The sequence below is a fragment of the Diabrotica virgifera genome, chromosome 9, assembly GCF_917563875.1.
Source record: "Diabrotica virgifera virgifera chromosome 9, PGI_DIABVI_V3a".
NCBI lineage: Eukaryota > Metazoa > Arthropoda > Insecta > Coleoptera > Chrysomelidae > Diabrotica > Diabrotica virgifera.
Window position 1 is genome coordinate 200,853,818 of NC_065451.1, and position 25,694 is coordinate 200,879,511.

At 31.5% G+C, this 25,694-nt stretch overlaps 1 protein-coding gene across 1 annotated transcript in view; it reads right to left on the bottom strand.

The window, feature by feature from the left end:
* LOC114329281 (WW domain-containing adapter protein with coiled-coil homolog) overlaps positions 1 to 25,694 on the bottom strand; it is a 61,490-nt gene extending 35,796 nt beyond the window's left edge. Inside the window, exons 1-4 of the mRNA XM_050661721.1 lie at positions 25,387 to 25,694; positions 25,238 to 25,271; positions 7,778 to 7,997; positions 3,496 to 3,647 (exon numbers count right to left, since the gene is read on the bottom strand). Of these exons, the coding sequence (XP_050517678.1) occupies positions 3,496 to 3,647; positions 7,778 to 7,997; positions 25,238 to 25,271; positions 25,387 to 25,427 (447 nt within the window). The 5' untranslated portion in view covers positions 25,428 to 25,694. The remainder of the gene's footprint in view (positions 1 to 3,495; positions 3,648 to 7,777; positions 7,998 to 25,237; positions 25,272 to 25,386) is intronic.

The following is a 25,694-nucleotide window of genomic DNA, read 5'->3' on the forward strand; positions in this document are numbered from 1 at the left end:
GTTGTGATCCATTTAAAACTGGAAAACATTCAGGAAAACTTAGAAATGTTACTGAAGCCATGTGCAATCGCGTCGACATAAAAAAAGGAATGAAGATTTGTGATGGGTGTAGGCTAAAGTACATGAAGCCTTTGAAAAATGCTGAATCTCCTGAAGCCGGGTAAGTTTTAATTTATTATTTTTTTTACAAAAGTAAACATCTACATTGGATTTTTTTATTATATAGACATGAACTTTATTTATTTATATTAAAAAATATTTTTTATTTATTTTATAATTTTTTTGTAACTTTCAACACTTATTCAGTTCTTTTTTTTTCAGACCTTCAACAGAAAATCCATCCCCCAATTTTAAAGCCGAACCTAAGGTTGGACCAGACCTGTCTTTAGAGCTACTTAACCAATCACTTGAGCTTTTAGGAGAATCACCAATTAAAAAGAAACGATTGACAATGCAGAAAGCGGAAAAGGTAAAAACTGTTATTGAGAAAAAATTAAGAGAGGAAAGACGAGCTGAAACTGAAGAGCCACCTGTTGAAGCTGTAAAAGAACATGAATGCGAGATGGTACAGCAATTAAAGAAGAAATTTAGGGAACTTACAAAAAGGAGCGAGAAAATGCATTTGCTATCCTGCCTGCCTATTAGTTGGAGTAGATCAAAAATAGTGAAAGAATTCGGAGTCAGTCAGTATATGGCAAGGGCTGTTAAGCAGATGGTAAAAGAAAAAGGGATTCTATCCACCCCAAATCCAAAGCCAGGAAAAACGGTTTCCCCTGAAATAGTCAAGTTAGTTACAAAATTTTATTTAAGAGATGACATAAGTCGTATGATGCCAGGAAAAAAAGACTGTGTTGTGGTCAAGCAAGAAAACCAGAAAGAACACGTTCAAAAACGCTTACTTTTAGCCAACTTAAAAGAAATTTATGCCCTATTTAAACAAGAGAATTCTGAAGTTAAAGTTGGATTTACAAAATTTTATGAGTTAAAACCAAAAAATTGCATATTAGCAGGACAAAGTGGAACACACTCAGTATGTGTTTGCACTATTCATCAAAACATTAAATTAATGATTAATGGTTCAAAACTGAATAAAATAATTGTTAATGAAAATAACAAACCTAGCTATCCGGATTACTATGCTTGCTTAACCAAAATAATGTGTAATCCCCCAAATATTGATTGTTATTTGGACCGATGCTCAACATGTCCTGGCATAGAAAATTTGAAAAATCATCTTATGGAAAAGTTCAATGAATCCTTCATTGATAATGTTTCCTACAAAAAGTGGATTTCTGTTGACCGGTGCAATATGGAAACGGTGATTAAATCTATAGAAGATTTTGTTGAAGACTTTGGTGAAAACCTTTTAAAATTAAAAACACACTCATTTATTTCAAACATTCAAAAGGAATTTTATAATGAGACCAAAAATAATTTAAAAAATGGAGAAGCGCTCATTACGTCAGATTTTGCAGAGAATTACTCATTTGTTTTACAAGATGAGGTACAATCGTACCATTGGAATAATTCGCAAGCCACCCTGCACCCATTTGTGATTTACTACAGAAATGAGCAAGGAGAAATAAAGCATATGAATTATGTTTTCATATCTGATTGTTTAATACATAATACAATAGCTTTTCATTTATTTCTAACTGTGTTGATAATGGAATTGAAAAATGAAATTATGAATCTATCAAAAATATTCTACTTTTCTGACGGATGTGCCGCTCAATATAAGAACAAAAAAAATTTTTTAAATCTGTCCTACCACGAAAAAGATTTTGGTCTTACAGCTGAGTGGCATTTTTTTGCCACATCACATGGTAAAAGTGCCTGTGATGGTCTAGGAGGCACAGTCAAAAGATTGGCCACTAAGGCCAGTTTGCAAAGGCCTTACGAGAATCAGATACTAACACCAGAGCAATTATTTCAATTTGCCACCGAAAATATTCACGGAATCACTTTTAAGTGCTGTTCAACTGAAGAATATAATGAACATACTCAAAAATTAGAACCAAGATTTGCTAAAGCCCAAACAATACAAGGGACACAAAAAGTGCATGCGGTTATTCCTTTTTCAGAAACACAAATCATAACCAAAAATTATTCATTAAGTTCTGATCAACAAAAACAACTAATTCAGAAAGATTTGTCAGAATTAAATCAAATAGAACTTAAACTAATTGAATCTGGATTTGTAACAGTAGAGTATAACAATGCTTGGTGGGTGGCTTGTATTATAGGCAGAAATGATGAGACAAATGAAATTAAAGTTAGTTTCTTGCATCCAAACGGGCCAGCCCCCTCCTTTTATTACCCCAAACCTAAATCAGATATTCTAATTATTGAAAGAAAAATGATTTTAAGAAAAGTTCAACCCATTACCGCTACAGGTCGGACTTACACACTGACAAAGGAGGAAATGTCAGATTCCACCCACATTTTGGAAAGAAAAATAACTTTAAAAAATATTTAATTTATTTGAAATTTAGAGAAGCGTTTGTGTTACTTATAAAAAATTATTGTTTTCTATATTATAGCATGTATCTTTGACTTTTATGTGTTTTACTTAAAAAAGCTACCATTTTTTACATGTTTGAATATTGTTTTATTTTTTTTTTCATATGGAACCCATCATTTCTCCATCTTGAAAATTGGTGTGTGTCTTAGTAAAACATTGAAAAAAATATATATTTTTTTCAAAAAAATAAAAAATGGTGTTTTTGAAAAAAAATAAAAAATACTTTTTTCAATTTTTTTGAAAAAAAAAATGTAATTTTAAAATGTGCCATGTTATACATTATTTAAAAGGTTTTTAAAAGACCTTTTAAACAAGGTATCGCTCATGAATTTCTGATAAGTAGTTTTAGAGATATTCCTATTTTTCTATACTTATGTAAAGGCAAAACTTGTCAATTTTATCATTTTCAAAAATTAATAACAAAAAAACTACTGGACCAAAAATTTTGAAAATTTAGATTTTTCATCTACTTTATGGATAAAATAAGTGTACCAAAAATTATCAAAATCGGAGAGGGTGTCTGCCAAACCCCTGGTTGATTTGATATGAAATGACCCGTAACAAATAAAAATCTGGACAACCTTTGAAATCCTATTGATCTGACGACCTTTAAAATTTTTCTTTGTATTCTGATTACTTAATTGTATTACAAAGTTAATGTTTAAAGAGTTTCATAGTCGATATCTGTATCATAGTAGAACTTGCAAAACTGAGTGACCCATATGATTCAACTTATTTATTTATTTAATAAAATAGTAAATTACTACAATCGAACCCGCTTATTAGAATACCGGTTATGGGAATATTCCGGTTTAAGGAATAGAAATTTGAGGTCCCGAAATGATTCTACTAGCCCCCAATGATCGGTTATTAGAATATCTCAGTTATAGGAATACTTTTAATTGGCACGAAGGCTATTACAATAAGCGGGTTCGACTGTAGTAAAAATTCGGAAAAATGAGGATATTTACCTTATCTACACAATTATTATGCATCGGCTTTCTATCCCTTGACGATAATTGAGAAGATTTTATCGGATGCAAGATACTTTTTTCATCATTTCTATCAGATCCCATCCTATGTTCATCTCTACTACGCTTGTCCTTTGGTGACCTGGCACTATCTGTAAATCGAAACATTTGTTAGTTACCATTCAATTAGCTAATTGCATTTTGCAGATGAAAATTGAACTGTATAGCTATCAAGATATTTTGAACACCTTACTCATAACCTTACTCGTAAGCCTTACAAAGTCAGAGAGAAAAGATTAGCCCACAACCTTTCCACCCATGTAGTCTTTATAGATCTTACAAAGGCATACGATAGTGTACCACTTTCAATGCTCTGGGCAGCAATGGAAAAACAAGGGATAAGCAAAAAAATATACAAGCAGTACAACAGCTTTACAAAAATATGACAGTAAACATTAAAAGCACCTACACTCTTTAAAATATATTTAAATGAGGCACTCTCACAGTGGAGAAGAAAGTGCTGTAATATGGGCATCCCAATCGATGATTATAGATTGTACACAATACACTTCGCTGACGACCAAGCTATTCTAGCTGAAGACGAGAGTGATATAGACTATATGCTCAGAAAACTGGAAGAGGAGTACACTAAGTGGGCCTTACAATTAATATACAAAAAACCGAATACTTAGCTGTAGGAGAAACACCAGAAAACCTACAAATTGAAATGGGAACTATAAACCCAACCGAAACTTATAAATACTTAGGAGTCTAAATAACTTCAAAAGCAGGGAGTAACAACGAAATACATTCCAGGATTGGCCAAGCAAGATCAGCCACCAGACAGCTACATGTGCTATTACGGAATAAAATAACAAAAGAAAATAAAAGAAGAATATATAAAACAATAATAGAAAGTATTGGGTTGTACGGCGCCAAACTTTCAGAAATAAACAAAAGAAATAAATCAAAAATTAAGGCCATGGAAATGAACTATTGGAGACGATGTTGCCGGTTCACTAGACTTGATAGGGTGAGAAACGAAGATATAAGGAGAAAAATGGAAATCAATCTAGATATAATAGACACAATCGAAGCCAAAAGACTCAACTGGTATGGACACCTTCAGAGAATGCCTGAAAGAAGATGCCAAAAAAAATAGAAAAATGGACTCCACCCACAAGAAGAAAACGAGGTAGACCAAGATGATCCTGGAGAGAAAATGTCGAAGATGCAATGACCGCCAGAGATTTAAAAACTGAAGATTGCTTCGACAGAAAACGCTGGAAATTAGGATGCGAGAAGCGGCGTCAGCTGTAGAAGACTTGCTTATTATATTATACAGGGTGTCCCGAAAAGATTGGTCATAAATTATACCACACATTCTGGAGTCAAAAATAGTTCGATTTAACCTAACTTACCTTAGTACAAATGTGCTCATAAAAAAAGTTATAGCCCTTTCAAGTTACAAAATGAAAATCGATTTTTTTCAATATATCGAAAACTATTAAAGATTTTTTATTGAAAATGGACATGTATCATTCTTATGGCAGGATCATCTTAAAACAAAATTATAGTGAGATTTGTCCACCCCATAAAAATTTTATGGGGGTTTTGATCCCTTAAACCCCCCCAAACTTTTGTGTATGTTCCAATTAATTCAATATTGTGGTACCATTAGTTAAACACAACATTGTTAAAACTTTTTTGCCTCTTAGTACTTTTTGATAAGCAAGTTTTTATCGAGATGCAGCTTCTTTTTTAATATATTTACATAAAATTTTTATGGGAGTTTTGTTCCTTTAAACCCCCCAAATGTTTGTGTACGTTCCAATTTAACTATTATTGTGGTACCGTTAGTTAAACACAGTGTTTTTAAAACTTTTTTGCCTCTTAGTTTTTTTTGATGTCACCTTTTATCGAGATGTGGCTTCTTTTTCAAAATATACCTAAAAATGTAAATTATAAATACATATTTTCAGATTATTAACAGGTCTCTATAATCGTATTTAACCATATTATACAAATATGTGGTGGATTCGATAAATATTCAAAATATCTCGATAAACACTGGCTTATCGAAAAAATCCTACGAGGCAAAAATGTTTTAAAAACAGTGTGTTTAACTAATGGTGTCACAATAATAATTAAATTGGAACGTACACAAAAGTTTGGGGGGTTTAAGGGAACAAAACCCCCATAAAATTTTTATGGGGTACACAAATTTTACTTTAATTTGTATTTAAGATGCTGCTGCCATAAGAATGCCACATGTCCATTTTTAATGAAATATCTCTAAGAGTTTTCGATATATGAAAAAAAATTGATTTTCATTTTATAACTTCAAAGGGCTGTAACTTTTTTTGTGTGGACTATTGTATACAGGTAAGTGAGGTTCAATCAACCTATTTTTGACCCCAGAATGTGTGGTATAATTTATGACCAATCTTTTGTATATTGATGCCTCAGAAGTCAATCGGTGTAAGTCAATAAGTGTTTAAAATGAGATACTAAGATGTTTCTGACAATAGTTAAAGAAATATAAGTAGTTATTAAAAACAAATAAATTGTCTTTATTTATCATAATATGGGTAACATATTCATAAATACAAACAAGGAAATAATAATATTATTATATATAATAATAGTTATATCTCATAAGTCATATTTAGGGAGAATGTGACTTACACCGTTTGACTGCTGAGGCATCCATATATACAAAGTCATTCTATTTGAAGGGTGTGGTTCAGTTTTCAGCCCAGGTAGAAATTAATAAATTTTACTCTAATGTACTTTCAATTATTATACAGTAGAGTGTCGATAATCCGAACTAATTGGTAAAGGGGTAGTTCGGATTATCAAATTGTTCGGATTATCGAACATATGTTCAAAATACATACAAAGCTCATAAACATAGTACATATTTACATATGTACATACGTTTTAGTTACAAGGAATAAAAACCTACATAATATATTGTATGTATTTCTGCATAAACAAAACAAAAATCCGCGGTCACATTTTGCCCATATTGTCATATTAAACCCAAAAATTCGGTCCCCGATCTTTTTTTAAATTTTATAATTTTTTTTTTCGTTCGGAATAGCGATCGTTCGGATTACCAGGGTTCGGATTATCGACGCTCTACTGTACTTGCTATTCAGTATATTCACCTCTCAAAATTTAACGATACTACTCCAATACAAATCAAATTACTTTGTAATAGGATTAAGATACAGTTTCCTAAAATATCTTGATATGTAGGGGAAGGTTGTCAAGGTTGGCCACTTGTCAAGGTTGGCCACTTTAAATATTTAATAATCAACTAGTAGTGCCATCTGTCTACAAGCGTAAAATGACTTATGTGAGTAACTTCAAGCTTTTCATACCGCGACTAACTTCATGACTTGTCTCTTGTCATGTTTTGTTTTTGTTGTGGCCAACAAGTGACGCAAAAAGTGTTCCCGCAGTAAAAGTGATATAAATTGGTTTGGAGACATGTCATCAAAGAGATAAGCATATGAATACAATCTGTGTTCCTCATAGGATAAAATACTGAAAACAATTAGTAATCCCGTGGACAGTTTGGTTATGACACTGTGCAAAAGCAGTATGATGCTTATTGTCAAGGTTGGACACTTTGTGTTGTCAAGGTTGGACACACCTCATTTCTGTCGTACATCCAAGTTTTTTTTGCGATTTTTGATGCGATTTCTAAATATAAATTCTATATTTTTTGGACATAGTCAGACAGCATTGTTAGCGCATGCGCAAACAACGCTGCCTCTATCTTTAGCGAGGCTTCTTTTAAATTTGAATATTAAAAAATATTTTTAACGAAAAGTTATTTCATTTGTAAAAACTGCGAATCTGATTAAATTGTTTTTTGAAATTTAATTCAAAATTGTGTTTTACTTTGATAAACATGAACATGTGACTAACTACAGTTGATTCTATTCCAGGGTGTCATAAAATCATTTTTTTTTAATTTTCAAAAAGTGGCCAACCTTGACTACAAATTTTTTTTCTTTTGGTAATGCCCGCAAATCGTTTGTAATTGATATATTTTATAGCATGACAAATCAATGATTCCTCTTTCTTCAACCTTTCCAACACTTACTGAAAATTGAAAAAATTTGTATTCAAACGATAGTTATAGGATAAAGTTAAAAAAGTGGCCAACCTTGACAACCTTCCCCTACTATATGTTAATTTTTATTATAAGTCTAGTATTCAAAAGAATCTTTTGAACACTTTTTTGTCATTTCTACTCGTTCCTTACCTGAATACTTATCCCTCGACATCTTATAGTCTCTATTTTCTCTCTCCTTTTCACGGATTTTCTGTAGATAGGAGTTTTTCGATTGATAAGATCTGTCACGGTCCCTGGGCGATTGAGAGTCCGGACTGTCCGACCTGTAATTGCCATTGGGTGAATCCCGAATCCTCTCATATCTGTCACTACTCGATCCATAACTCTTCGATGAACTGTACTTCGAACTCTGAAATAAAAAAAATATGATTAAATAAACATTAAAAAAAGTTATTGCACTAAATTTTAGGAAACGAAAGACATCTCTTTTATTTGCTAATTGTGATTGTGTTGCGAGTAATAGTCCAAGAGGCAGCGCTGAAAAATGTCTCTGAATTTACTAAAGCTAAATTTTTCACAGTTGATTACAGTGATTGTGTAGAGAAACATACTGCGGTCGGTCAAGCAAAACGTAGAACAGGGGTTACTGAGAGAGCATCAAAGTTGCTTTCCTGCGTAGGTAATTAAATCCATTTACTAATGCTGAAAATCAGTACACACATTCTAAATTAAATATAAATAAAAGTTATTATAGTCGGTCAGCTGTATGACGGGACAGAGCCGGTCGATGGGCCTCAGTGAATGTACAGGGTTATTCAATATATTTTGACCCCCTTGTAAACTGCTTTATTTGCTTTCTGACATATATACCATACTAGTTACGTCATCCATTTTGGGCGTGATGACGTAATCGACTATTTTTTTTAATGGGAATAGGGGTCGAGTGCTAGCTCATTTGAAAGGTTATTCAATTCCCTATTCAGTAATATAAACATTAACATGATTAATTATACAGGGTGTCCAAAAAATTTTTTTAATTCAATTGTTTAATTAATAATTCAAAAAAATTTTTTGGACACTGTATAAATAATGATCTTAATGTTTATAGTACTGTATAGAGAATTGAATAACCTTTCAAATGAGCTAGCACACAACCCCTATTCTCATTTTAAAAAATAGTCGATTACGTTATCACGCCCAGAATACGATATATATGTCAAAAAATCATAATTAAAAAATCGAATAACTTTTGTATTTTACATTTTTTTCTAATTCTGTAAATAAGCAGTTTACAAGGGGGTCAAAATATAGTGAATAACCCTGTACATTCATTGGGGCCGACCGACCGGCTCTGTCCCGTCATCCAGCTGACCGACTATAATAACTTTTATTTATATTCAATTTAGAATGTGTTTACTGATTTTCAGCCTTAGTAAATGGATTAATTACCTTCGTAGGAAAGCAACTTTGATACCCTCTCAGTAACCCCTGTTCTACGTTTCGCTTGACCGACCGCAGTATGTTTCTCTACACACTCACAGTAATCAACTGTGAAACATTTAGCTTTAGTAAATTCAAAGAGATTTTTCAGCGCTGCCTCTCCGTCTATAATGTTGACATAAACGATATGACGAAAAAGCTAACAAAAGACTTAACAGAGAGCGCTAAAAATGGCTTAAAAGGAAAAACAAAGAAGGCAAGTTACCACAAGAAAAAAAATGACAAAAGGCAGGTCACTATAAAAAGGGAAAAAACATAGAACAAAATAAAAATATTAAATAATTAGGAAAAAAAGGAAAGATAATAGAGGTAAAAGATGAAAGAGGTAAAGAACACAGAAATAAGGGAATTGCTAATAATCAAAAGGGGAGACTGCACATTAGTAAACAACTACATACCAATAAGCCTACTATGCCATGTCTATAAATTACTTTAAAAAATTATCACAAACAATAAAAAAATCTGTGGACTAGTCCACAGGTTTAACATAAGAGGAAAAGAATTCAATACGACAATTTTATGTCAGAAAACTAAAACAATAGTAATCAGTACAGAACCAATCAGGTGTAAAATGGAAATTGATGGCATCAGTATTGAAAAAGTAATGAATAATTACACTTTTATAAAAAAGAACTTTTTATAATAAAACGTTTTCATTATTTATAGGACCCAATTTAAAATTATAAACTATTTTGTTGTTTCAATTTCTGCCATAACAGAATTTTGTAATCAACTATTTTAGAGGCATATTTTCTCTAGCAGATTTAAACTCATATAAACCAAAGAAAATATTTAAAATGGTATATATAATATTTATACAGTGCTAGTCAAAAGTCCGTACCCCCCTCGTATCTTTTGAATGGTTATACCTATAATAGTGAAATTTGGAGGGAGGAAATAAACGGACGTGAGCTTCTTAACTAGTCATGACAGGTGACGTAATAGTGACAGATGACGTTGCAGAGCCACTGTGACTGACAATTTTAAATGGGACCCTATGGCAAGTGATACCTCGTTTGAAAGGTATTCAAAATACCTATTCAGTCATACTAATTTTTTTGGGTTTTAGTTGATTTGAATTTTGGTGAATAAATTAAATGAATATAATATTTTAGTTTCGCATTTAATTAATAAAAATTCAACTGTCCGCCTACGGTTTTTTGTCAAAAAGGTTGACGTTTTTCAATTCTCTAGTAGTTTTAACGCCAACGTCAACCTTTTTGACAAGTAATTAAATGCGGAATTTTGAATTTTTATTAATTAAATACGAAATTCCAATTTTATATTTATTTCATTTATTCATCAAAATTAGCTTAAACTCAAACACAATTAGTATGACTGAATAGGTATTTTGAATACGTTTCAAACGAGGTATCACTTGCCATAAGGTCCCATTTAAAATTATCGGTCACAGTGGCTCTGTAACGTCATCTGTCACTGTTACGTCACCTGTCATGACTAGTTAAGAAGCTTACGTCCGTTTATTTCCTTCCTCCAAATTTCACTATTATAGGTATAACCGTTCAGAAGATACGAGGGGGTACGGACTTTCGACTAGCACTGTATATAATAGTTACCTTATAAAATATGAACTTTAAGTATATTAACTTTTAAGTATTTATTTAAAAAATTAAAAAAAGATATGCAACAGCCGGGACCAATATGAACTCGGGACATCTCGATCTGCAGTCTAATGCTCTACCACTGAGCCACCATCAATTTGTAATATAATTATCGATTTTTTCACGTACTTTAAAATGGAACCTAAATGTCAATGCATTAGTCACATTTTTAAAATAGTTTGAAATTAAAAAAAATCGATTTATCCATAATGAAAAACTGGAACCAACATGTTAACCGAATGGAACCATATAGATCAGCGAACATCTGTAAAAACAACAAGCCGTATAGCAGAAGACCCGTTGGAAGGCCGCCGAAAAGGTGGAAAGACAATGTACAGTCAACAACAACTGAAACAGAATAAGAGGTAAACAAACAGGAGTAATCCTAGTCGCACGAAGAAGAAGAAGAAGATTTATACATATAATAACAGTTAAATATTGCATTGTTAGCAAGTTCTGAGCTATTCTGAAAATTTCAGGAGCCTCTAGGTAGCCTAGAACTCTGTTTAAAATGGATTATAAAATTTGCGGAGACAGTGACAAAGACGAAGCCAATAGGGCAGTCAATGAGGGTATTTGGCTCCGAATTCCATCCTACTACATCGATTTACTTGATATTTTCACAGTAAGTAGGGAATAGATCAAGAAACAAAGTCTACCCTATGCCGATGTGCGCTTTTATCTTGGGGGTGGTTCCCACCCCTTCTCGGGGGGTGAAAAATGTTTTGGTTAAAATAGCCACGGAAGAGGATAGACAACCTAATTTTAAGCAAAAACTGTTCTATAATTATTTTTTAAAAACTCGATACTTTTTCAGTTATTCATGGTTGAAAATTAGCCATTTTCATTGAAAAATGACACCTTTTCGGACGGATTTTTGCGAATACCTTAAAAACCATGCATCTAACAAAAAAGCTATATAAAATATTTCTGTAGGTTATAAAAAAACAAAGAGATTCGTTCCTTCCTAAATCTTCTAGTTAAAATACAAAGAGGGATATGGTAGGTAAGAAGAGTTTGTTTTTTTGCTGCATGCTCAAATCGGTGTATTGAACTAGAAATAACAGAAAATGTAGATTTTAGGTGTAAAAGGATACTAATGTCTTTTGTAGTGCTTAAAAAGATCTTTAAAATGAGCAAGCAATACTAAATGTCGATTATGTTCAAACTAAGTGAGATATTCTGCAAAAAAGTTTATCGATTAATGTATTTTAAGAAAAATGAGAAGTATATTTAACCCCTCATCCATCAGAATTTAAATATATCGTTTTCCTTCTACAATACTTTTTATTATAGTGTTATTTCTATGTTCAAAAAGTTGGACTGAATTAAAGTGAATGGTTTTTGAAAAAAATAAGATCAAATTATAGAGCGCATTTTTAAATTTTCTTAAAAATCTTCTTTTTCCTCCATGTAACTCGAAAAAATAAGAGATACGAAAAAAAGATACCACCCAAAAATGTAGAGCATTTTCAGATAAAAATTTCCTTTTTATTTTTCATTACTGTATCTCTTATCATTTTCAAGTTACATGGAGAAAAAGGAAGATTTTAAAAAAAAAATTAAAATGCTCCTATAATAAATTGTATCTTTTTTTTCAAAAACCATTCATTTTAAACCCGTACAACTTTTTGAACATAAAAATAACACTATAATAAAAGGTATTGTGGAAGTAAAACGATGCATTTACATTTTGATGGATGGGGGGTTAAAATTACTTCTCATTTTTTCTTAAAATACATTAGTTATCAATGTTGTTTGCAGCATATCTCGCTTAGTTTTAATGTAATGGACCTTTAATATAGCTCATTTTAAAGGTCTTTTCAAGTACTACAAAAGTTATTAGTAGCATTATACACCTAAAATAGACCGTTTCTCTGTTATTTCAAGTTGAATACACCAATTTGAGAATGTACCAAAAACAAACTATTTTCACCTACCATATCTCTTTTTGTATTATAACTAGAAGATTTATGAAGGCAAGTGTCATGTTTGTTTTTTATAACCTACAAAAATGTTTAACCCTTTGACTGCGGGAACCTCATTCCGCTCGAGGTACTTTAGGTGGGCGGTTCACGCCCATTCATTCAGAAACCATCTGATGACATTATATATTTTATATTTTGTCTATACGCAAATAATCGCTAACCGCAGCGAAACGGTTAGCCCTGTTGCATATATGCGTTTCCCGCACATCTCGTGCACTACTGAAATTACGCAAATATGCGGTTCCCGCAGTCAAAGGGTTAATATAGTTTTTTTTAGTTAGATGCATAGTTTTTAAGGTATTCGCAAAAAATCGTTCGAAAAGGTATTATGTTTCAATGAAAAGGGCCAATTTTCAACCACGAATATCTCAAAAAGTATTGAGTTTTTAAAAAAATTATAGAACAGTATTTGCTTAGAATTAGGTTCTCTAGCGAATTCCGTGGTAATTTTAACCAAAAATGTTTCTACCCCTAAGAAGGGGTGCGAACCACCCCCAAGATAAAAGCACACATCGACATAGGGTAGACTTTGAATTAAGAGATAAGTAGAGGCTAGGCCCAAAATTTCATTAAAATCCATGCAGTAGGATAGAATTCGGAGGTAATATCCTATTCTTGTTCCCACTGACTGGAGTACAAGTATAAGGTTTGTTCGTAGTACGATCCAATCGATCAGCAATCGTTGCCAACCATCAGAGGCATGCGCAGTTAACAGTTAGCGCTGCGCAGTTAACAGTTCGAGTTCGTAGACTACGAACGCGCTTGCGTCTGACGGTTGGCAACGGTTGCTGATCGTTCTACGAACAAACCTATATAAAAACGATTTAAAATAAAGTACATTGTAATACATTGTCTAGCTACGGAGACGTGGACAAAGAAGTGAGAAATCAGGTACAAAAAGCAAATATACTGCCAGGATCCCTTAATAACAACACTATATGGTTAAGCCGACATCGACATATTAACACTTAGATGAAGTCAAGAATTTATAAAGCCAGTGTAGACTAATAATGACATATGCATCAGAAACAAGACCTGATCTGATACAGCCACAACACAAAGACTACTGGAAACGGCAGAGATGAGAGTAATGAGAAGAATTACACTGTATGTTAACTTACAGTACAGGAAATACACCGAGAGATCGAAAGTGGAGTGAAGACAATAGATGAAAATGTAATGTACAGTGTATAAACAAATGGACACTAAATAGAAAAAAGAATGGAATAACCACATAAACAGATTGGGGACAGAATGGCCAAAATAGCAAGAGATAGATTACCAATCGGTAAAAATATCGGCTGATTGCGCAAAAGATGGAGTGACAACCTTCCATAGAGGTATCAATCCGCCAATGAACAAGCAGAATTGCTTATAAAGAAGAGGAAGAAGGTATTAAAAAATGAACTTCACTTCTACTAACCAGTAAAACAGGCAGTATTCAGAAAGGGATACAGCACCTGTGACCACCTTCTAACAATCAAAATTCTATTGAAAGGGTGACAGAATACAGCCTACCGCCACATATGGCTTTTTTCAACTACAAAAAAGCGTTTGACTCAAACACTGCGTAATCATGGTAGAGTTAGACAATGCACACATAGACTACATACAGGGTGTCTGCGTAACTTTGCACCATATGAGAAACTTTTTTAATATCAATTTTACAAAAAAAAAGTCATTCTTTATAAAGTGCTCTGCATAGTCTAAAACCTAAGGTGCAATCATCAGATATCAAATTTTGTCAACAGTATACGAGGTATGTCAAAAAATATTAATTTCGCTCAAGAGTAAACTACATTTATATTTCAAAATATCAAAAAAATTTGTTATGAAAAGTTATTTGTAATTAAAAACCATATTCAAATATGCAATAACAGCAATCTATGAGAAAAAAAATTTCTGAGATTTTCCTAAATTACTGATTCCGAACATAATTTTTATTTATTAGACCTGTAATAACTCTTTTATTAATAATTTTAGGAAAAAAGGTATTCTTCATAAAAATCTGTGCATGGCCTAAACCTCAAGATGCAACCATCAGTTATTTAAGTTTGTTAATTTTATACGAGGTGTATCAAATAATATGAATGTAGAAAGAATTCTTTCTAAATTCATATTATTTGACACACCTCGTATAAAATTAACAAACTTGTAAAACTGATGGTTTTATCTTGAGGTTTAGACCATGCACAGATTTTTATGAAGAATAAATTTTTTTCCTAAAATTATTAATAAAAGAGTTATTACATGTCTAATAAATAAAAATGATGTTCGGAATCAGTAATTTAGGAAAATCTCAGAATTTTTTTTTTCACGTAGAAGGCTGTTATTGCATATTTGAATATGGTTTTTAATTACAAATAACTTTTCATAATAAAATTTTTTGATATTTTGAAGTATAAAGGTAGTTTGCTCTTGAGCGAAATTAATATTTTTTGACATACCTCGTATACTGTTGACAAAATTTGATATCTGATGATTGCATCTTAGGTTTTAGACTATGCAGAGCACTTTATAAAGAATGACTTTTTTCGTAAAATTGATATTAAAAAAGTTTCCCATATGGTGCAAAGTTACGCAGACACCCTGTATATAAAACTCATCAAAAAAATCTATGAGACAAACTTCACGACTACACAATTAGAAGAAGACCAATCCATTATCAATAAGAGAAGTATTGGGTAATCAGAAAGAAGATTTTTAAACAGCTAAACTGAGGGACTACAGAATGAATATAAATGGTGAAGGATGAATAATCTTACTTGCTGAAAACAGAGAAGAAAAATCAAGAGATAGATCTAAAAATGAATATGGAAAAAATAAAAGTGATGAGACTGAAATGTAACTGAGTACATTTATTTAGGCCAAAAAATAACAACAGGAAAAGAAAATAAAGATACTTATTGAAGTAACAGGAGAGTGAGATTGGAGTGGCAGCCTTTGATATAATGAAATATTTATTTATTTATAAAGCTCAACAGGCCCAGGCCTGAAAAGTTTACATTTTCCATTATTTATTTATTTACAATTACTATTTACCTTTTTGTTTTAATTATATAAAATACATTTAATATTTCTTATCTTTCCATACTTTCCATAATGATGAGCAAAAGTTGTGAAGCCTCAGTGATGTTGCCAACATGTTTGGTAAATCAAAATCGAAGTTCCATTGTTAAATATTGAAGAGCAACTGATGAATATATTATAAATCGAGATCAGAATAGATAACGCTCAACCACAGCTGTAGATGATCAAACATGTGGTTAAGTCAAACGGGAAAAAGAAAGCACCAAAACTCACAGATGTCATCCACCAGAATTCCTTGTGGATAATCTCATTTATCTTTTTGGATATTCCCTGTATGTTTCATGTACCTATAATCATTATGGTGACAACCACATAGGATTAATTTTACAATGAACAGGCAGAAAAGCCAAGGGCCTCTAAGGCCTGTAGGGCTGTTATATATATGAACAGGCAGAATTGCTTTAAAGGGGAAGAAGTGGAAGAGCATGGGATATGACATGATTAGAGTAACGAAACCAAACAAACATTAAACAAATTCAATAGTACACTGGGGTGCAAAATTAACCGGACACCTTAAAAATGGGTCATTTTTGATGTCTCGAATTTCCTAAACCTGTTGTCCGATTTAAGTGATTTTTTAATATATTATAGGCTTATTCTTTAGCAATATCGCTGTAATAGTGTTGTTGCTAAACAGTTAAATTTTCATTGTATACCGGGTGTATCAATCAAACTGTTTTTTTTTCTCAAAGTTCGCATCACCCTGTGAAATATTCTAGCCTTTATAAAATATTGAAATTAAATTCCAACTATAGCGTCATGTTTTCTCAACATTTTGTTTTTTGATTCATGTTGGATTATGTTGGATAATAAAAAAGTTAGGTATTTTAACCCTTAACTTGGCGGTGTGTACTCCAGGATACGTTGTTTATTATAATTAATTTCTCTATATATACGTAAAGTTGCCGCGAGATTTTAAAAGTACCCTCTCCACAAAGTATTCGCCTAACCAATAAATTAATTTGAATGTCATACACAGAGATTTCCACCAATGAGAGAGCGTTTTATGTAAGCGTGCTAAAAATGGCTTCCAAAAAAGGTGTTAGTTTGTGTCATTCGGAAAGTAAATTCATTTTTTAAATGTTTTAAGTTATTATATGAATTGGTAAACTATAGTTCTAGATAAATAGGCCTGCAACAAACAATCGTATAAAATAATATTCAGGATTTGTTTATAAACAAACAGATAGGATCACTTTGAAAAGTAGTATCTCTGAAAATACATTGCCAGGTTAGCGGCAATTTAGATAGTATCCTTGAATATACATTGGCAGGTACTGATGAAAATTGAATGAGTATCTTTTTGGATACATCACCCGGTATACGGACAAATACTAACTGTTTCTTATTAGCTACTTTGCCCATTAGAGAATTAACAGAAAAGTGATAAAAACATTGGGTATATTATGTTGTAATGATTTATCGTATGTTCTTATCTACTCCAAAAGCTTGTATGTATGTCCCAGCTTGTATGTATGAATCATATATGTATGTCCCGTCAATATTTCTTGAAAGTATTTGTATAAAAAAATGTTACAGTATGTTATCATATTATCAAATTCTATTTTTTACATATTAGGTATATACAGTGCGACTATAAAGTAACTAAGTAACGCATAAATTCATTAGATATTATCTAAATACACATAGAAATTCCCGAAACATATCGATTTTTATTTTTAAATTACGATTTTTTGGCATAATACTAGTGACGTCATCCATCTGGCCGTGATGACATTATCGATGACACCATTATCTACATTCGTAGAATATACCTGGAGAAGATGTCAGAAGAGATCTTTTCGGACACTTTCCAACTTTTACAACCAAAGGACGATGCCGAAACTGTTGCAAAGGACAAACAGCAATGAGTTGTACAAAATGTAGGGCGAGATTATGTTTGACGGAATCCCGTAATTGTTTTTATGATTTTCATAATAACTAAATTTTGTAATTTTTTATACTTATAATTACTTTCTACTTTTATTTTTTGAGTGTTCCAAGTTTTATTTGAAGTTTTGAATTTAAGTTTTAAAAATAAATGTTTGATCATCATTGTAGTTTATTTATAATTTATAAATGTACATGATTATATATTAATTAATACAATACTATGTGTATGGTTGAAACTCCTACACAAAAAGACATCTATTCATAATTATTGAAGTAACACAAAATTCCACAAAATAAAATGACAACATTAAACAAATCTACAAATGTTTCGCTAAAAGTCTTGAAAATTCTAAAGACTTTTAGCGGAACAATTTATTGTAGATTTGTTTATTGTTTTCATTATATTTTGTGGAATTTTGATAATTTTGCTTTAATTCAATGACCCAATAATATTTAATATATTGGTCCAAACTACAAATATACATCTTGGCAATGTATCTTTCTAGATACGGAGGTATTTTTTTAATAACCTGGCAATGTATCTATGGGGCATCAGTACTTGTTTTATAGTGTTCCTGGCAATGTGTCTTGCGAGGTACATTGTAATGTACGGTACGCCTAGTAGTGTATCTTATGGGATACAATGTCAATAAAATGTCAAAAAATTTAAAATAGAAAAAAAACTGTAATTGACTCTGATAATGGAGCCCTCCAAAAATGATATCCAGTAAGCAAAAACATTTTTCCCTCAGCGGTTATAGGCGCGCCAAGTTAAGGGTTAACAACTAGCCATGTTGTTCATTAATACAGCGTGTTATTAAACAATAATTGGCAAACTTTAAGGGGTAATTCTGCATGAAAAAATAATGACAGTTTGCTTTATCAACGATATGTCTGCAAATGCTTCGTTTCCGAGATAGGGGGTGTTGAAAGTTTTCTTACAAACTGACGATTTATTTATTGCTTTAAAACCGGTTGAGGTATGCAAATGAAATTTGGTGGGTTTTAAGAAGTAGTTATTGCACATTTTTTGACATACAATTAAGAATTTAATATTCTTCATTGGCGCGCATACGGGTAATATGAGGGCTTATATTACCCGTATGCGCGCCAATGGTGAATATTAAATTCTTACTTGTATGTCAAAAAATGTACAATAACTACCCCTTAAAACCTACCAAATTTAATTTGCATATCTCAACCAGTTTTAGAGCAATAATATATCAACTGGTTTTTAAGCAATAAATAAATCGTCAGTTTGTAAGAAAAATTTCAACACCCTCTATCTCAGAAATGAAGCATTTGCGGACATAGGTTTATAAAGCAAACAGTCATTATTTTTTCATGTAGAATTACCCCTTAAAGTTTGTCGCACTTATTTAGAAACACCCTGTGTTGATAAAGAACATGGCTAGTTGTTAAATTTCCTAACTTTTTTATGGTCCTACTTAAGCGAATGAATCAAAAAACAGAATGTTGAGAAAACATAAGGCTATAGTTGGGTTTGAATTTGAGTATTTTATAAATGCTAGAATATAGTATTTTATAAATGCTAGAATATTCCACAGGGTGATGAGAAGTTTAAGAAAAAAACACAGTTTCATTGGTACACCCGGTATGCAATGAAAATGTACCTGTTTAGCCACAATATTATTACAGCGATATTGATAAAGAATAACGCTATAACATATTAAAAAATCACTTAAATCGGACAAGTTTAGGAAATTCGAAACATCAAAAATGACCCATTTTTAAGGTGTCCGGTTAATTTTGCAACCCAGTGTATATCTGGAGTTATCAATAAAAGTCTAGGAAATGATACAAAAGAAGATACACAGATAAAATTTTATAAAACAATTGCTATACCAACCCTGGCATATGGAAGTGAGATGTTGACAAGACTAAAAGTCGAATAAAAGCAAGTGTTCAATAAAAGAAACGAAATTGATGGGACAGCATGTTAAAGGTTTTACTAAACTAATCTGGATATAAAACAAAATGATATAATAAAGAGTTGAACTGAATATTTATGATCTATATGAGAAAATAATAATATACAGAAATTTTCAAATTCAAATATTACGAACAGCCACTACACTTATTTAAATAAGAATAAAAAACAACATATATGTTTTCCTGGATCTCCCATACAGTAAATGAATTCATTAGCATTTATAGTACAACTTCTGTACAATTTAATATAATAACTTAAAAGCATACTGGAATAAGTTTTGTTATTTACATAAACGCAAGTTACAAACAAATACAAATAAATGAATAAGTTTTACTTAAAACTTATGTTCAACCAAAACAACTAATTAACAAAAATTATATAAACAAAATCGAAGATAAGGTTATCAAAATTTTTAACCACCATCTGTTAGAGAATGTTGTTGTGAATTTATGTTACTGACAGTATGCTTTATCATAGGCATCCTATTGTAAGATTTAGAACATTATAAATATAAACTATATTTCACGAATTTGTGACAATTTTGGATTACCCCTTGACACTTGACAGTCAATGGTCACACTCTACCGTACAACAGAAGAAGTACAAAAGTAAATTGCCTTAGTAATTAAAATATAATACAAGTAATTTCTAAATTTAGTTTATCCTTTTGAAATCCCCTTTTACAGTATTAATAAGAAGTTATCTATAGTAAATCCATTTCATATATTTTACGCGTAAATGTTTGTTTGCCTAACAGCTTTACCTTTTATGCTCAACATTAAAGACAGTTCTACATTAACAAGGTTATGAAAAGGTTTAGAATTTTAAAATATATTTTTATTTTATATTTACCTGCAAAATATTTGTTACAACCAGATTAATCATAATAGTGATTGGAAAGAGTTTGTATAGGACGACTGAAACCACCACTTTGAAATGTTATCAAATTTTGTTAACTATTTTGTTAATAATTGTTTTATTTATTACTCAATTTTGATGTTTGGACAAGTACAAGGAAAATCATCCAAGGTTAACTCATATCTTTTAGTTTTTGAATACCTTAAATGCAGCTGTTAGCTTTTCAATACAGAATCCGAAATGAAAATCAAATAGAAAAATCAATCAAGAAATAAATGAATATCAACTAAAGAAGAATGTTATCGAAATGAATACAAAGAAAAAAGAAAGTAGCAGACCAATGTTGCAAAAACAAAAACAAGAGCTGTGGATGGAAGAGTTGTTAAAGGACCTAGAAGAGAATAGTCACGACAGCACTAAACTATTTGGATATCTAAAAGTTCAACAAAGGAAATTATGTAGAACAGTAGAACAAATGTAGAACAGTCGATCATGGGAAACACACTTTTAATGATTATACTAATAATAAATAATACTAACTATAATGGAATTATATTAGTATTTAAGAAAGGAGAAGTAATAGACTAAGAACTATAATAGATGAATCTCTCTAGTCTCTAGTAAGTACAACATACAAAATTCTCATAGCCCTCATCAGACAAAAACTCACTCAATTCACAGAGAAAAATATTGGGGGCTACCAGCAAGGCTTCAGGGAAGGCAGATTCACTACAGATGTGATTCACATAATTATATAAACAATCGAGAAAGGCCATGAACACAACATAAGACACCTCTTCATAGACCCCAGACAAGCCTTGGTTTGTATTGGAAGAAATAAATTACTTATTGAAATGAAAAAGCAAGATTAATAATAATACTAAATTAATCAAGAAAAATAAAGCTAATCAGATTAACAAAAAGAGTATGAATAGATCTCAAGCTAAAATAACAGGAGAAGGTAGCACAAACCTAATTGCAATAGAAACAGGAATGCGACAAGGCGATTCCCTGTCATCCACATGATTCAACATAGCAGTAGAACGAACAATTAAGGAGAGCTGAAATAATAAAACTATAAGCCCACTCCTCAACACAAATAGTAGCATATGCAGATGATATAGTTCTTATAGGAAGAAACAGAAAGATTAAAAGAAGCGGTAACAATCCTAACAAATGAAGCACAGAAAAGAGGTTTAGAAATAGAGAAAAACTACAAAAAGGATAAACAAAATATCTACTCTGCTCTAGAAGAGAACATAACAAGACTGAACAAGTGTTGATAAACGAAAGGCTGTTGTTCTAAACCTTTTCATGGAAAACTTTGAATACCAAACCCTACAATTAGGAGAAAAAAGCCAGTGTGCTGTTTCCATAATGTGGATGACACTTTTATGATCTGGAGCCATAGGAAAATTCTAAACTCGAGATCCAGCGTGTCGCTGTTTACTGTGTCTTCCCAGCACTTCCTTGGCTTTCCAACCAGTATCTTTCCCTGCACTTTAGCATTCAGTGCCCTTTTTGGTAGCGTGTCCTCTCCCATTCTTATCACATGTCCAGCCCATTGCCATCTTTGTATTCTAAAGAAGGCTGACAGGTGTGTTTCCTTATAAAGTTGATAAAGATCGTTGTAGTATCGAATTCTGAAGATTCTGTTTTCCCTCACAGATTCTAGTATTCTCCTCAGTACTTTCCTTTCAAATGTGTCAAGTTTGTTTTTGATGCTTCTTTCAGGATCCATGCTTCACTGCCTTAGCTTGCTCTTGGTTGAATTAAGGTTTTATAGATTCTCATCATTGTATTTTGGTGGGCACTTTTAGACTGAAATATAAGGTTGGGTCCTGCCTGAATAAAATGAGTACCTTGGGTAAAACCAGGGGTAATAATAGAGGGTTGAACCGTAGCACTGGCCCTGTTACCTTCCTTGTATACCGTAGGCCCTAGAGACAGCAGACTACCCAGCTATAATCCCAAAGCCACGTTAGCAGTATAAAATGGAGACTATTATTACTATCTCTTTCTAATCGGCAGGGTCGAAGTGGGAAAGTAATGTGGTCGATAAAGCCAATTCAATCATTCAATTAGAAAGAGATGCCTACCCGAATATTACAAACACTTTTCTCTGTTTCACTGGGGGAACAGTTTGCAGCATGCAGTCTATGTATTATATGTCTACAGAAGAAACTATCAGCTGCAGCACCACCACATTCTTATAAGGACTATGTTTATGTAGTCATTATATTAAAAATACAATGAATATATTTAAATATTGATATTACTTTCATTAATTTGTTATTTTACATGATCTATGAAAATTAATTTATATACAGTCGGAAAAATGAAAGAATACCCATGAACGATCATATCAAGCACACATTTTGGATTTGCTGCCTTTTTCTATAAATAACAAACGAGAGAGATAGATTATTAAGTGTTGTCTACTAACCAAAAACGTTATCCAAGACATACCCAGTTACATATTTATAATTGACAGAGTGAGACGGCGATACAACTGTTCAATGTAGTTATATTAATTTAGTAGAAAATTTAAACTCGCACTTTACTATTTCTGTACTTCTGTCATTCTTAGAAAAATATTCAACATGAGTAGAGATAATGATTGTATAAACTACTATTCGAGTAATCGTGCTGGTCAACTATAATCTGACAGATTCGATTTCTGTCACTTTGACAGTGAAACTGGGTTAGGTTCGGTAGAGTTTATAAATCTTAATAATCAGTCGTATTTACTTAAAGTAACACAGTTCTTTGAAGAGCTATTTTGATATATTATATTTTTGGTTTGGTAAGTATTTAGTTAATTAAAATACGTCAATAAAATTTGTAAGTAATCATCTGTCAATATGGTTAACTTCTGTCTATGAATTCGCCAAACATGTACATATTACTCTGACTTTTCAATCATAATGTATGAAATTACAGATTAGTATATTTTTACGAAAGTACATTTATTTGCAGATAACGTTTGAAAAATGATCTGAATACCTAATGATCTGAATACATTAAGTTTACTTTCATTTTAAATCACTTAATGCAGCTGACATAAATGACATTTTTTAAATTCCTGTTACTATTTACGTCCACTGGCAACTTTAACATGGAGAAATTCATAATCCTATATTTGCTTACTCATTATTTTTGTATTATTAATCTATATCAAATAATTAATTACAATAGTAATAGTAACACATTTATCACCAATAAATATATATTATCAGAAAAAGAATAACATCACAAAAATTAATTTTTTGACACATCCTCACCTAGCGAAAAATCATACAGTGTATTAACTTGGTTTAGACTTTGTTTTGACTAGAAATTTTTGATTTGATTCGTATGCATATCATCGATGACGCATGGGTATTCTTTCATTTTTCCGATTAAATAACATTTTAGTAACAATTAGCACACTCATTGCTAATTATGTTTGTATTTATCATAAATCTATGTTGAAACATTCTTTAACCCTATAATAATAAACTTTAAAATAAAATAGCAAATTTACATACAGAGCAATGTTTATGTTTATCTCCCTGAACATTTTCGATAAAATAAATGAGTTAGTTATGGGCCATTCCACGAACATACGCCTGTTTTGGATTATTTCGACAACGAATATTTTACTGTGCAACATAAGAAGTACGAAAGTAAATGGCGCTAATAATTATTCCAATAAACAACAATGTAATTTGCAATTTACTTTTGTTCTTCTTATTTTGCACAGTAAAATATTCGTTGTCGAAGTAATTCAAAACAGGCGTATGTTCGTGGAATAGGGTATAGCTCTCGGACAAAGATTTATTAATTTGACATTTAATTCTCAAATTATGACAACTTATATTAATGTCAATTAAATTTATTAGTGTTTTGAGAGAATTTTGACAATTAAATTTATTAGTGTTATGAAAGAATTTTGACAATATTTTCTGCATTATTATATTTCCATTTAAAAAAAATTAGTCTGTCATTACATTTTTCAGTATTATTTTGATGGCAATGACCTCATTAGGTGGGTATTCATAACCTAAATGTTTATTTAAAATTACAATCAAAACACTGGTTACCTTAACTTAGAGTAGAATACTGAATAACAAAAGGAGACAATTTCCAAATCAATGTAAAAGGAAACTTAGATCAAACAGAATATATAAAGGTTGATGCTGAATATTTCTGAACAAATACATGACCGCATTACTCCATTATATAGGAATAAACAGAGGCAGTAACAAAAAAGACATAAAAGCTGAATATGGAGCCAAACATTCCTGATGACACAAAAAACAAAACTCCGTGTTTTACTTACGAGTAAAACATAATAGAGTTCATAAGGATAGTGAATGAGTGAAAAAGAAAAGAAATTACACAGAAAAAGGACTGAAAGTGTTTCAAGAGATAAACAATATTAACATCCTGAATTAGTGATAAAGACAGTTAGGTAACCAAGAAAACCCAATAAAAACATGTGGATGAAAATTTACTAGAAATTTTGGTATGTTGATTAAAACAATGTAATTTTTTCTCCAGGGTGTGCAAGGCCTGTTGAGCATTTTAATGAACAATTACAAGTTCATTCCTTTTCAAAACCTCATAAATTGCAAATAAACGTTTTAAAAACGAATTATATATTGATTATACGGAATAATACGAGGGAATTTATAAGTGTCTTGAACCAATAATTTTAGACAGCAATGGAAGTGTAATCTTACTCTTTACCAATATTTACCTGATACGGATGGGCTTGGTGCTTCTCGAAGTACCTGTATAACAAAAGAATAAACTATTAGAAAAACGTATAAAACATAGATTAACGAAAATAAAATACTTTAGCTACAATGTTACATCGAATCTGTAGCCAAAGACCTTAATGCCTACCCATCGTTCATCCGCTGAGTTTTCCTTGCATGCATTACCATCAATGCAAATCTCTAGAAAATACTTGTGGCTTCTACGATAAGCCGTTTTTCCAAATGATGTCATAAAAACAATAATAACGCTTCAATTTCTCTACGAAGAAACTTTTCTATCAGACGCCATGTCACATAAGGGAACAAATCGCCAATGTTGCCATGTCAACTTTTCATAGTTTTCCGATAGTACATTGACATTTGCCCGGTTTTCAATCTTTTATTTATCGCAGTCCTGCAGTCCATAAAAGCAAAAAAATTGATTTATACTGATAG